Source organism: Carassius auratus, unplaced genomic scaffold (assembly GCF_003368295.1).
Source record: "Carassius auratus strain Wakin unplaced genomic scaffold, ASM336829v1 scaf_tig00021147, whole genome shotgun sequence".
NCBI classification, from domain to species: Eukaryota; Metazoa; Chordata; class Actinopteri; order Cypriniformes; family Cyprinidae; genus Carassius; species Carassius auratus.
Genome location: NW_020525085.1, coordinates 79,428 through 93,341, shown reverse-complemented (window position 1 = coordinate 93,341; position 13,914 = coordinate 79,428). Strand labels below are relative to the sequence as shown.

The 13,914-nt window shown below is 34.3% G+C and overlaps 1 protein-coding gene across 1 annotated transcript in view; it reads left to right on the top strand.

Moving 5' to 3' along the window:
• The window catches only part of LOC113076749 (F-BAR and double SH3 domains protein 2-like), a 76,954-nt gene that overhangs the window by 60,638 nt on the left and 2,402 nt on the right, over positions 1-13,914 (top strand). Inside the window, exons 11-19 of the mRNA XM_026249444.1 lie at positions 2,700-2,816; positions 3,759-3,863; positions 7,233-7,394; positions 8,923-9,057; positions 9,843-9,926; positions 10,972-11,149; positions 11,884-12,104; positions 13,149-13,320; positions 13,410-13,501. Coding sequence (XP_026105229.1) covers positions 2,700-2,816; positions 3,759-3,863; positions 7,233-7,394; positions 8,923-9,057; positions 9,843-9,926; positions 10,972-11,149; positions 11,884-12,104; positions 13,149-13,320; positions 13,410-13,501 — 1,266 coding nt within the window. The remainder of the gene's footprint in view (positions 1-2,699; positions 2,817-3,758; positions 3,864-7,232; positions 7,395-8,922; positions 9,058-9,842; positions 9,927-10,971; positions 11,150-11,883; positions 12,105-13,148; positions 13,321-13,409; positions 13,502-13,914) is intronic.

The following is a 13,914-nucleotide window of genomic DNA, read 5'->3' as shown; positions in this document are numbered from 1 at the left end:
CTTCTCTTAACCCCACCTCATGCGTGCGTGTGTGTGTGATGTGATGTGTGTGCATGTGTGTGCGTGCCCATCTTTCCTCCTCTCCGGCTCAGACACTGAGCTCTGTGCAGCAGTTGGTGGACATTGAGCCATCGACGGTCAGTGTGATGAGAATGACTCTGGCGCAGGTACCACAATATCTGTTGGACTTGATTTCCCATCATGCATCAGTCTCGTGCCGCCATCATCAACTCACCATTGTTGTTGTTTGCATGCTGACATCAGCCTGTGCACAAATTTGAAGGGACAATTTCATCATGGCATTCAAGTCTTTCATTGTTTCTTTTAAAAGTGAAGTGTGTAATTTACGTACCAGTAGCAGCACCAATACAAATTACATTCTATGAATTTGATTGGCCAGACTGGGTGTGTAAACAACATTGGCACAACCAGTGGTGTAACTGTCTGTTTGTCCTACTAATGGGTGCCGCTAGTGGTGCAGAATATATGTGACCGTGGACCACAAAACCAGTCATAATGGTCTTTTTTTTTTTAAAATAAGGTTTCCATTGATGTATGGTTTGTTAAGACAGAACAATATTTGGCCGAGAATCTGAAAAAAAATCTAAATATTGAGAAAATTGCCTTTAAAGTTGTCCAAATTATGTTCATAGCGATGCATATTACTAATCCAAAATTAGTTTTGATATATTTACAGTAGGACATTTACAAAATATCTTCATTAAACATGATCTTTACTAAATATCCTAATGATTTTTGGCATAAAATAAAAATCTATCATTTTGACCCATACAATAAATTTTTGGATATTGCTAGAATTATACTCCAGAGGCTCAAGACTGCTTTTGTGCTCCAGGGTTACATAAGTGTGTGTGTGTCTATTTTTTATTATCATTACTGTGTTATTATATATTTATATTTTGAAAATTATATTTTTTATTTGTTTATTGTTTTTTGTCAGTACACAGTTTCACAGCAGCTTTATACAAATGCATGTTGTTAAAATCTGTTAATTAATATAATGTATTAGTTATTAATAAATATTAAAAGTCATTTATATGCATACATTATATTTATATATTAATACATCTTTTTATACAAGTCAGTTTGAATTGTATTTACAGAAATGCATGATGTTAATTTATATGAATATATATATATATATATTAATTAATATCATGTATTAGTTTATATAAAAAATATTCATAGTAATTTTTATTTAATTTATTCAAGTACATTTTTTGTATAAAGGTTTTCACAATACAGTTTCAAATCTGATTAACAGAAATTCTTATAAATTTATATTATGCTAAATGTATATACATTTTTTTAAGTGTATTTATGAGTTAATGTTAATAAATATTAATAGTAATGTATATTTATATTTCATTTGAAGGAAAACATCACAATCAGATTACACACTTTGCCTTTTAAATAAAAAGGATGTAGTACACATCCCTGGAATACTCGATTCTGATTGGTCAGTCGTGGTTTTCTGTGGTCAGATAATTTTGTGTAATGGCACTGAACTGTATTATTGATGGTCCACTTAGATATCTGACTTCCTACACTGTGCTAGTGTGTCTGTGTTGATTACTATGACTTCAGTCTTTTAGACTGTAGCTTGCTTGTCGAATCCTTGCAGTGTCTGCTGTTAAAAGACTGACACATCTTACACTCAAAGAGACAGTTGCTGGGATCGATCAACAGTGCAAACACACAAACACACACTATATTTCTCATTATACAAACATAATGTCACATGCATCCCATCATGCTCTCCTAGAAAGCATGTCTCAGAGTTTAAAGCAGAGACACATGGGATTGATTAGGCTTTCGTGAGCACTTCTGATCCACATGAAGACCCTGCAGACTGTCATGTGTTTCCCAGCAGACTCGGGCAAGACATACGCCACATCTGCTTGAGGTCACGCTGAGAGGAAAAACAGGAAGACATGAAAGCCATGTTTTTGTTTGTGCCTTTCATGAAACTCTTGTCAGCCTTGAGTAGTGTTGACATCAGATGTGTTAAAGCGCTCTGATTGAGTTTGTATTGATCATTACTGTCAGAATCAAATATTCACAGCGTCTGCGATACTCTCAGTCAGGATACTGTTCTGTGGAGAGAATGTGGGGACTATTTCTTATCGAAAAATTAATCTGTTTTTTAAAAAAATGCAATGAAAAATGTATGTAGATGACCAGACACAATTTAAGATTATGTCTTAAATAATTAATAGGTAAAATTAGATTTAAAAACCCAAACTGTAAAATCTGTAAAAAATTTAAATATTATTATAGATTTGAAATGGCCATTTTCTATGTGAATAAATAATTTATTTCTGTGATGCGCAGCTGTATTTTCAGCATCATTCCTCCAGTCTTCAGTGTCACATGATCTTCAGAAATCATAATAATATGATGAAATGCTTCTCGAGAGAAATTTCAGATTATTAATCTAATATTTTTGTGGGAACTCTGTCTTTCAGGATTCTTTCAAGTTCAAAAGAACAGTGTTTATTTGAAATAGAAATGTTGAAACATTTATAAATGTCTTTATTATCGTTTTAATGCATCCTTGTTGAATAGATCCCAGACCTGTGATTCCAGCAGGTGTGTGTTGCTGTGGTAACCAGTTCTGTGTGTGTGTGTGTGTGTGTGTGTGTGTGTGTGTGTGTGTGTGTGTGTGTGTGTTTCAGAGTCGACAGCTGGAATCGGAGACAGGAACCACAGAAGAACACAGTCTGAACAAAGAGGCGAGGAAATGGGCCACACGTGTGGCCCGCGAACACAAAAACATCATCCATTACAAACGGGTGAGAGGCGCTGGATGTCACACACACACACACACACACACACACATCAGCAACACACACACTTCAACACTTAAACAAACATCATCTGTGAGCGGACGAATCTAGTGATTTCCCAGTTTATTAATTGACTTTTGTAGTTTGCGTTATTCTCAGTGGTGATTTTTGTAGTTAAATCTTATTTACTGTATATACAGTATTTGAAAACATTGCAGTAAAATATATTGCAGTGTTATTTGTATTGCTATATTTGATTTTCATGACAAATCGGTGAGATCCAGCTGCTGAGATGAAGATTAATAATTTAAATACAAATAGCTAAAACATAATTTACTGTTTCATGTCCAGGTCATATAAATACACAAAATTATAATAATAATAATAATTAACCAATTTTCCATGACAATTCAGTAAGTTCCAACCTCAAATTCTGGACATTTTTCAGTTGAGGTTATTTGTGTGTTTCTACTTCAAATAATTCTCAGTTGTGATTTGTTTTTAATTACTGTGTGTACAGTATTTGATCTAAAACATATTGCAGTATAATATTATACAATATTATTTGAATTGCAGTATGCAGTATTGTATTTAATAATCATACAATTATTCATTCATAATCTTTTTATTTATTTTATTTTTATGACAATTAAGTGAGTGCCAGACCCAAATTCTGGGCATATTTTACATTTGTAAATTCTAATTCCTTTTTATTCTTACTCCTTTCTTTTTGATTCTGAGATCACACATGGCCTCATCGTTTCTGGAAAGGTTGCTGTTGTTTTTTCAGGAATGTGAATAACTCTGTTGTTAATCACTCTGTGTCCTGAGCGGATGTTAGATTAGTAGCAGGAAGCGTGGTCTGATGCTGTTTTTTGTTTTGTAGGCTAGTTGCTCGATGAGCTAATTGAATTGAAGCTGATTAGCGGTCATTTGTTTTTATGGCAGACTCTAGAGGAATGCGAGACGCTCGGGACTCCGCCCACGGAACAGAGCCGGAATGAGCTGGAATTCCGAATAGAGGAGATCAAGGAGAACATCCGCAAAGCAGAGGTGATGTAATGACACGCATCATGTTATTCTGAGGAACACAAATGGAGAAGTTAAGCAGGATGTTCCCGCTAAGAGAGTGAACTGGGAATGAGTTATTATCATTTAAATACTTCAATAATCCTCGAAAAATCCTTAGTCTAGAATAGATTAGCTTCTTTAGAGCTTGATCGTGTCCATCTCTATTTACTTGTACTGCAAACAGAACAGAATAGTTTTGTATAATGTTTATTAGAGTAGAGCATTTCTTTTGTTTTTCGTGTTTTCGCCAAACAAGGCATAAGTACTTAGTAATAATGCCTCTGTTTTTCTGTAATGAACGCATTTCCCTTTGCAAACTGAGGTGCATTATCTTTCCGTCTCTCTATCGATCTGTTCAGAGACAGGCTGTCAGTCTCTTTGTCTGATCGATGTGTCTTCTTCTCTAAGATGTCTCTACACATGAACCCAGTCGAGGCGCCCTCTGCTGGCCATGTCTCTGACCTCTGTTCTGGTGTATATTAATGAAATAGTCCATCCAAAAATGACAATTGTATCATCATTTAATCACCCTCATGTGGCACCAAGCCCGTATGACTTCATCATGTGCTGATATTTGCACTGACAGGATATAGTGACTAAGAGATAAATGCACCATAAAAATAATTTTGTTAAAACATTTTAAGTTTTTCTTTTAAGTTTAAGCTTTATTTTCAATAATGAAATCAATTTCAATAGTTGACAACTGACCACTAGTTATTCATAGGTGACTGTTGAATTTATTTTCAGTTTTCATTTTAATTTATTTTTAATTAATATTGTTAATGTTGCTTTTGTCATTTTTTTAGTTTGTTTTATTTTTATTTCAGTTTTATTTTTGGTAATTTTAGGTATAAAACCTTTATTTACCTATCTTTATTTCAAATTAATTTAATTAATTTATTTATTATAACATTAAATTATTTTATTTATCTTTTTTTCAGTTTTCATCAAATACTTATATTATGTTTTCTGCACTTTTTCAATCAACATTTTTTTTTTTAATTTTTTTTTTAATTTTCATGCAATGACTAAGAGATGCCAAACTCAAAAACAGACTCAAAAAAACCATAAAAGTGTGCTATAAGTCTTCATAAATTTTACAACAGCTTGAAATCGAATATTGTGTTCCCTCTAAATGATGCTCTCCAGCATTGCTCTCAGTCATTCTTAAGCACGCATGCATTCAGTCTGGTCATTTTATCTGGTTTGTCATCATTGATACCACACAAATTGGTTCTTGCATGTCTTGTAACTGATAAAATCTTTTAGATGAGATCAATTCATGACAATAAGCATGAGTATTTAATAGACTAAGACACAATCTTTGCTTTGCCTCTTGAACTCAGAATGCTTGAAGCCCAATTATAGTTCTTACAGACGGTTAAATATTTAATATCCCCATTAAGAACTAATGGACAGCCAGCAACAACACAACAAACAGAATAAGAAATGAAGCATAAAGTTGCGTTTGGAAATGTTAAGCTGTTTTCAGAACTAGGCAGTGTGCCAAAGGAATCTGTGTTTACTCATCAACAAATATTAAAAGTATAATTGCGCTTTAATTATTTCCTTTGAAATTTCTCGTCCCCTCAGAATTCCAGTACACAGAAAAGAAACGACTGAAGAAGTCGTGCGTAATATTCCCACACTGAAACCGCTTTTGAAAGCAGTTTGTTGTCTAAATTGAAACTGATGAGTCTTCAGAAAGTTAGCTTGCGCCGTTGCCTGATGATGAGAAATGCTGAAGCTGGTGGACGGCTGTAGATCCTCAGAGATCAGACGCTTCACCCGTCTGATGAGCACAATTACTCCAGACATTATTGAGCATCAGGGACGGGACCCCGGCTGCTTCATCTTGGGTGTCTGACGTTAGATTGTGTCGTTTAAAATGCTGCCCTTTTGCTTTCAGATGCTAGTTTCATTCAGCAGTAGAATATACAGTATGACTTTATATAAACTTAATTGCATTGCAAAAAGTGATGGCAAAAATGCATTTTAAAAGTGAGTTTGGTAAACCTAGACTGTTATTTTAGTCATATTTATACATTATTATAGTATTATTATGTAATAATTATTAATTATATAGTGTTCCTGTTGCTCAAGTGGTAGAGCATTGTGTTTTCAAGGTTAGGGGTTTGATTCCCCGGGAACACATGATAGGTAAAAATGTATAGCCTGAATGCAATGCACTGTAAGTCGCTTTGGATAAAAGTGTCTGCTAAATGCATACATTTAATTAATTAAATTAAATTTAAATTTTAATTTATTATTGGTATTTTGGTATTTCCAGATTTTAATTTAAGCTTTAATATTGAATTGTTTTGTCTGTTTGTATTAGTGTTTCTGCTTGGCTACTAATTAATAAAAACTAAATCTGTTTTAATCATTTAAATATTTATTATAATAAGTACTTTTAAAAAAAAAATTATTTATTGTTTTTTCTTTTTGCTTGAAAACTACAGTATATGTAAGCTTTTTGTATAAACAGAACAATCTATCTTTTTGAATTAGCTTTTTTATTTTTATTTTCAGTGTAATTTTACTTTTTTGTACTAATTTTATGTGCTTTTGAAATTTTTATTCATTTTTATGTGTATCTCTGTTTAGCTTTTGTTTATTTTTATTTAGTGTTTTAATGTTTCTGCTTGGCTTTATATATATATATATATATATATATATATATATATATATATATATATATATATATATATATATATAAAATAAAAAAATTAAGTATTTCAGTTTATTTCCAAGGCATACTTTCAATTAAAATGTAAATTTCAGTTTTTTTAAAACTGCAGTATATGTAAGCTTATTGTATAAACAGATTTTTTTTTATTGTCTTTTTTATTTCTAGTTTTAATTGTAATTTTACTTTACTAATTGTATGTGCTTTTGCATTTTTTAATTTGTTTTTTTATATTTAGGTTTAGCTTTTGTTTAAAAAAATTACTTTTAGTCATTTCGTTATTTCAACTTATTTGATTCATTTAGTTGCCAACATAGTATTTTAATTTTCATTCTTCATGGTTTACATCTAATATTTTTTTATTTAATTCAACCTTTTTACAATTACTAAACAATTGAATCCATTTAATTTTAGTTGCTTTACTAGAGTACATGCAAGCTGTTGTATGAACAGAAGAAATCAAAAAGAATTTTTTCAAAGCTTTTGTTTTATTTAGCTTTAATTCTGTTATCAGTTACAAAAGTTTTCTTCATTTTATTTTGTACTTTTGTCATTTTTATTAGTTTGTTTCTATTTCTATTTAACTGTATTTTATGTCAGTCTTAGTAATTATAGTACTTAAAGATATTTATTTCCTAAACTTAAATGTATGTCTTTTTCAGACACTAAAGCTGAAAGCAGAAGCGCGTCTGGACCTCCTGCGGCAGGTGGGTGTTTCTGTGGACACGTGGCTGAAGAGCGCCATGAACCAGGTGATGGAGGAGCTGGAGAACGAGCGCTGGGCAACGCTGCCCACCCTCATCACCCACGACCTCTCTCTCTCAGTGAGCACCTCTTGATTTCCCTGTCAAAGGGTTTCATGCAGCTTTCCTCACCTGCAGTCGATTTATTAAAATCAGTCAGTTATATAAAAACAGAGATTGGTCTAATTTGAATCAGAAAAATAAGACTGGTTACCACTTGATTAACTGCTAGTTGTGCATGTGCATGTACTGCAAATTGACTAATCGGAGGTCAAATTTTAGTTTAAATTGAATAGTACTTGAGTAAAGTATGAGAAAAGTGGCTAAGCACTGTGAGGCTGAAACATCCACATAGCGTAAAGCAGGAGTGTAGCGTAGAGCATCAAGGTCATTGTAGAGATCGAGTGATTTTAGGTAAGACAGCGGAAATCTAAATAATGTAGTGGAGTTTAGCCCACAGCGTAGACGGATTGACCTCCGCCTGTGGTTTAATATTCAGCTCACTGCACCCTGCAGCACACAGACACAGAGACGGAGAGATTCTCAAGACTACATAAGAAAGGTAAAGACAAGAAGAGACAGCAGCAACTGATCTGAGTTTGGGAAACCTGGACTAAAGTGAACCACGCTTTTGCTGATCTCTGTCTCTGTGAGCATATATGAAATGAAAAGAGAACGTTATTGGAGCTAGTTTACACTCATCTGTACGGAGATGAGACTTCAAGCCTGTAAAGCTTGACATATGCAAAAATTTATATTTATTTATATATGCATATACTCTTTGTTGAGTATCATCAGGCTTTTATGGCTCATATAGTATGATGTAGTGATACTATGAAGTTTTATTCAGAGGACAAAACTGAGCAAAAATTAGCAATTTAATACAGATGCTGATTTTTATTTGCTCAAAAGGTGATGGCATTCTTATAGTTTGTAATGTAAATCAAAGAGATTTAAAACAATATAACAAACTACTTACATTAAATGCATACAGTATAAATATCAGCTGCCACTCTATGTATCTTCCAATAATATTTGTATTTAAAACTGTTAATCCGAAGACCTTGTGTGTGTTGATCATTTAGAGGCAGTCAGAAATTCCTCTATCAAAGATGATGCAGTTGGGTTTATAGGGTTAAAGAGATAAGTGACGTCACAGTGTAATCTTTATTACCTCATCACAAGTGATTTAATGTCAGCTGTGGGCGTGGCCTGTAGATCAGTCTCCGCCCACCACATCACAGGTTACAGATTACAGTGACCTCATCTGGTCATGATTCAGCTCTCTTGACCTTCACTGACTGACTCAGGATCAGTTTTCATCTGTTACTGTAACCAGTTCAATCCGGTTCTGTGAGATGCACATTGAGCACCTGTGAAGGTCCAATGCCTGTGTCCTTCGTAGATGATTTTATTCTTCTTTTTGCCACCTAATCCTCTCTAGACCAATGAGATTATCCCATCAGAGTTGGTGGACATTGAGTACACACATCTATGGTCTGTTATCCGTTGTATCAGCCCCCTGCCAGACTTTTGAAAGCTTACAGGGATTGTGAAGCAACAAGGTCTGTTTGTCAGTGTAGTGACACTCATAATGGTGTCTCTGTAGACCACGGTGGATTTGGACAGAGAGGAAGGAGAAGAATTAGAAGAGAACATGGAGACGTATGACGACAGCAGCTCGAGTCCGTCAGGAACCCTGAGGAACTACCCGCTCACCTGCAAGGTGCTCTACTCATACAAGGTAAAATACACCCACTCAGACACTTCACTGGGGCTCAGGATCCACCCCAAACCAGACCAGTGCTGTTAGTTGTTAACTGAAACTAAAACTAGTAAAGTTGGAATTAAATATAAATATTAGATGAAAAACTTGCACTGGAATAAAAAACTTGTTTAATACATATTTCTCATTTATTCATATAATTGTATGTATTATAAAATAAAATAAAAAGTTTTATTTTTACTTAGAATAAATTATACATCAAAGTATATTAATAAGCTATAAATGTTTATAATTTATTTAACATTTAATAAAAAATTTAAAAATGGGTTTTAAATAGATGTATAGATTTTATTTATGTGCATAAAATTACATTAATAAATTACAAATACTTAAATAATAAAAAAAATAAATAAAAAAAATAAATAAAGTCTTGTTCTCATTTTTTAGATAATATTATTCTTTAAATTAATAAATGTCAATTTCTATAATTCAATTATAGCATAACATAACGTGATGTCCTAACTGTGTCCTAATAGTGACTGTGATTTAGCACTTGCACAGTTATTGTTTCAATGTAGCCGGATGTCATTTTTGTGTGCTTCATATTTTTAACCATTATTCTGCAGCCAAACAAAATACATATTTTAAGATTGTAACGATTGGAAATCAGTTTCGTTTTACTGCATCATTCTCTTGACTCTAAAGGTTGTGTCTGGGAAACTGCTAAAATATCAGCTGCACATTTGACCTTGCATTGCACTATAGTCTGTTAACCTCTCTCACTCTCTCTCTCTCTCTCTCAGGCCTCTCAGCCTGATGAACTAACGATCGATGAGCATCAGATGTTGGAGGTTATAGAAGATGGAGACATGGAGGACTGGGTGAAGGTAAACCAATCAAACCTGGGCTTATTTCAGCAGTTCAACACAACCTGCTGAAGTTTCTTTCAATCAGACTGCAGTTCAGTAACTTGAGTCTTGCATCTCGAGATGAGATTTACACAGAATTCCAATTCAGTTCTGGTTATTCCCAAAGCTCTACACAGAAACCGTTTAAATAATACTTTTTTTGGAAAACTGTAGAACTTTCTGCTGAGGTTTTAATGGTTGCAGATTCCACGTGAGACTGTTTATGAGTTTGATTAGTCATGTTTTAGTTTAGTTTATTATTATTTGATGAATATTCTTTTAGTTCTGTTCAAAGTTGCAGTGAGATAAAAGTAGCTGCATCTTTTTGTTGGTGTTGTGACTTGTATCACAGTTTAACAGATTAAAGACCGAGAAAAAATAGGACGGGATCTTGGTTCTATGTGACGTTGCAGATTGGATTTTGAGATGTGAGCGTGCAGTCGATTGTGGAGAGCCGGGTTTAAGTCCAGCATACATCGCCAGAGAGAAGACTGGCGCTTTCACTGGAAGATCCAGAAGAGCCATGACATTTTTTACAAAATTACAAGGTCAAAAAAAAGTATGCACGGATGAAAGTTCACAATACACAATGTAACATTCATTAAAAAGAAAATATGTAGAATTAATTTTCATTTCATGCATACTTTAACACATTTTACCAGTCATTTCAAAGATCTCTTACTTTGCAGAAAAGGATATTAAAGTCTTTAGATTCCATTTGAATTCCAGTGTTGTTCCGAAAGTTCCATTTGCCGATCGTTTGAATTCTGTGGAACGTTCTGCAGAGTCTGTGCAGATTCCATGTCGGTCTTTATCCTTGCATGCTCGGTTATGAAATATTTTGGTGATTATTACCGATTGGCTGTTATTATTTTTAATCATCTATTTGTTCTTAGCAGTGTTTAACCCATTTGTCATGTTTACATCAGTTGCTGAGTTTTTTCTCCCAAAGTCAGTGAAGAAAATGGGATTCAAGTCTGCGGATTGCGTTTGGGTGACTGAATGTTGTCATGGTTGGTTCCAGGCGCGGAATAAGACCGGTCAGGTGGGCTACGTCCCAGAGAAGTACCTGCAGTTCCCCACGTCCAACAGCATCCTGAGCATGCTCCAATCCCTCGCTGCTCTGGACGCACGCTCACACTCCTCCAGCAACTCCACGGAGCCTGAGCTGGCATCAGGCAGCTTCAACGGAGACAGCAGCAGTGAGTCTCACACACACACACACACACACACACACAGAGAGAGATGGTTTGTGTGTGATGTCATCTAAATGTTCATGCTGACCTTTATTCATGAAAATGTTTCATGGTACTACTATCAGAAATAATTTGACATTTCTGAATGAAACCATTTTATTTAGCATGGATGCATTATTAAAAGTAACAGCAAAGGCATTTGTAATGTTACATTTCAAACAAATGCTGTTCTTTAAGTTTCAATTCATCAAAGAATCTTAAAGAAAAAAATTGCATCACTGTTTCCACAAAAATGTGATGCATCACAACTGTTTTCAACATTGATAATAATCAGAAATGTTTATTTAGAATGATTTCTGAAGGATCATGTGACACTGAAGACTGGAATAATGATGCTGAAAATACAGCTGCACATCACAGAAATAAATTACATTTCAAAATATTTTTTAATATATATATTATATATATATATATCTATTTTATATATCTATTTTATATATATATATATATTATTCTAATACATGTAGTCTTGCTGAGCATAAGAGACTTATTTTAATTAAATCTTACAGACCCCAAACTCCATAAAACACTTTTGAAAAGTTTCAAGTTGTGAAAAAGACTTCTAACAGTGCGTGCCATTGTACAGACTGCAAGTGTATCACTCACAGCCTCACTTTTACCTGCATTAAATCCAGCCTGCCGTATTAATAACCTCATCTTTTCCTCTTCCTCTTTTCCAGTGAGTTTTGTTAAGGCCATGTACGACTACGAGGGTCAGACGGATGACGAGCTGTCATTCCCCGAGGGAGCCATCATCCGCATCCTCAACAAGGACAACCAGGAGGACGACGGCTTCTGGGAGGGCGAGTTTAACGGTCGAGTGGGTGTCTTCCCGTCCGTGCTGGTGGAGGACCTGACCGCCTCAGAGAACGGAGACGCTCACTGGGGAACAGACACACAGGTGACACAAGTCTCTACTGTACAGTGGCATGCGAAAGTTTGGGAACCCCTTGCAGAATCTGTGAAAATGTGAATAATTTTTACAAAATAGGAGAGATCATACTTAATGCATGTTATTTTTTATTTAATACTGTCCTGAGAAAGATATTGTACATAAAATATGTTTACATTCAGTTCACGACAGTTGAACTGAGCAGCATTCTTCAGAAAAATCTTTAAGCTCCTGCAGATTCTTCAGTTTTCCAGCTTCTTTCGCATATTTTAACTCTTTCCAGCAGTGACTTTATGATTTTGAGATCCATCTTTTCACACTGAGGACAATTGAGGCACTCAAACACAACTATTAAAAAAGGTTCAAATGTTCGCTGATCCTCCAGAAGGAAACAAGATGCATTAAGAGCTGGGGCGTGAAAACTTTTGGAATTTTAAGATCAAGGTAAATTGTACTTAATTTGTGTTCCGGGAAACATACAAGTATCTTCTATTGTATACAAAGGGCAGAACTAAATGAAAAAAAAAAATTATTCCATCAAAATAAGAAAAATCGTCATCATGTTCAAAAGTTTTCACCCCCCACCCCCAACTTTTAATGCATCTTGTATTTGAAGTTTAGATTATATGTTTGATTTTTTTTTTTACTGTTTTTGGAAAGAAGGCTCACCAGGACTGCATTTATTTGATTAAAAATGCAATATAAAATATTAAAATATTATTACAATTTTAAATAACAGTTTTCTATCTGAATATGTTAAAATGCAATTTATTCCAGTGATGCAAAGCTGTATTTTCAGCATCATTACTCCAGTTTTCAGTATCACATGATCCTTCAGAAATCAAGAAAGATTATTTGTGTTGAAGTTTGAAATAGAACTATTCTATAATATTTTAAATCCCTTTGATCAATTTAAAGCGTTCTTGACCCCAAACTTTTGAACGCTAGTGTTTGATAACATTATCTGTCATAAGGAGTATCAGAAGGTTGCATTATGCAGGTCTTGGTAAGGAGACGCTAGCTTAGCAAGCTAACATGTGTTGTGGTCTCCAGGTGTCCCCGTGCCAAAGGCTTCATTCATCACTTCCTCCTCTTCCGCTGTATGATCAGCCGCCCTGCAGTCTGTACACGAGCCCGGAGACCAGCAGCGCTCCCTCGCTGCCCCGCTCGCCGTCTGTCAACGGAGAACACAAACTGCCCGTCCCGCAGAAAATCAGCGCTCACAGTAAGGCGGCATCATGAATCCAGCTGTGCTACTCTGTGGATCTGTGTCTGCTGTAGTTTTAACTTGAGAATGTTTTTCATTTGGTTTAGATCACAATTCCAGCTTGAGTCCAGAGAGCCCAGGCTTCTCCCAGCCGCTGAGACTCGCTCCGGACGGATCCGGCCCCGGAAAACTCAGACCTGTATGTGAACACACAGTGCTACGGATCTGATTAGACTCAGATGGGTTTTTATACTTGTTTTTTTGTGAGCATACTGCATTTTAAAGCTATGTGTAAGATTTTACTGCTTGTAGTATTATTTTAATAAAACTGAGAAAACAAGGATAGTTTTTATTAATATAAATTTTATATATATAAGTCTATAATAAAAAAAAAAAAACATTTTATTTCAGTAACAAAAATGCATGTTTATAGTTTCAGTTAACTAAAATGACCCTGGCAGTTTCTTACATTTAGAGAAATATATATATATTAAAAAAAAAGATTTTTAAGTGTTTTTTTAATTATTATTATTACTTTGATTTCAAGATGTTGCTCACTAGTTTAGATAAATATATATTTTATGAGTTATTTTTTATAACTTCATATACAAT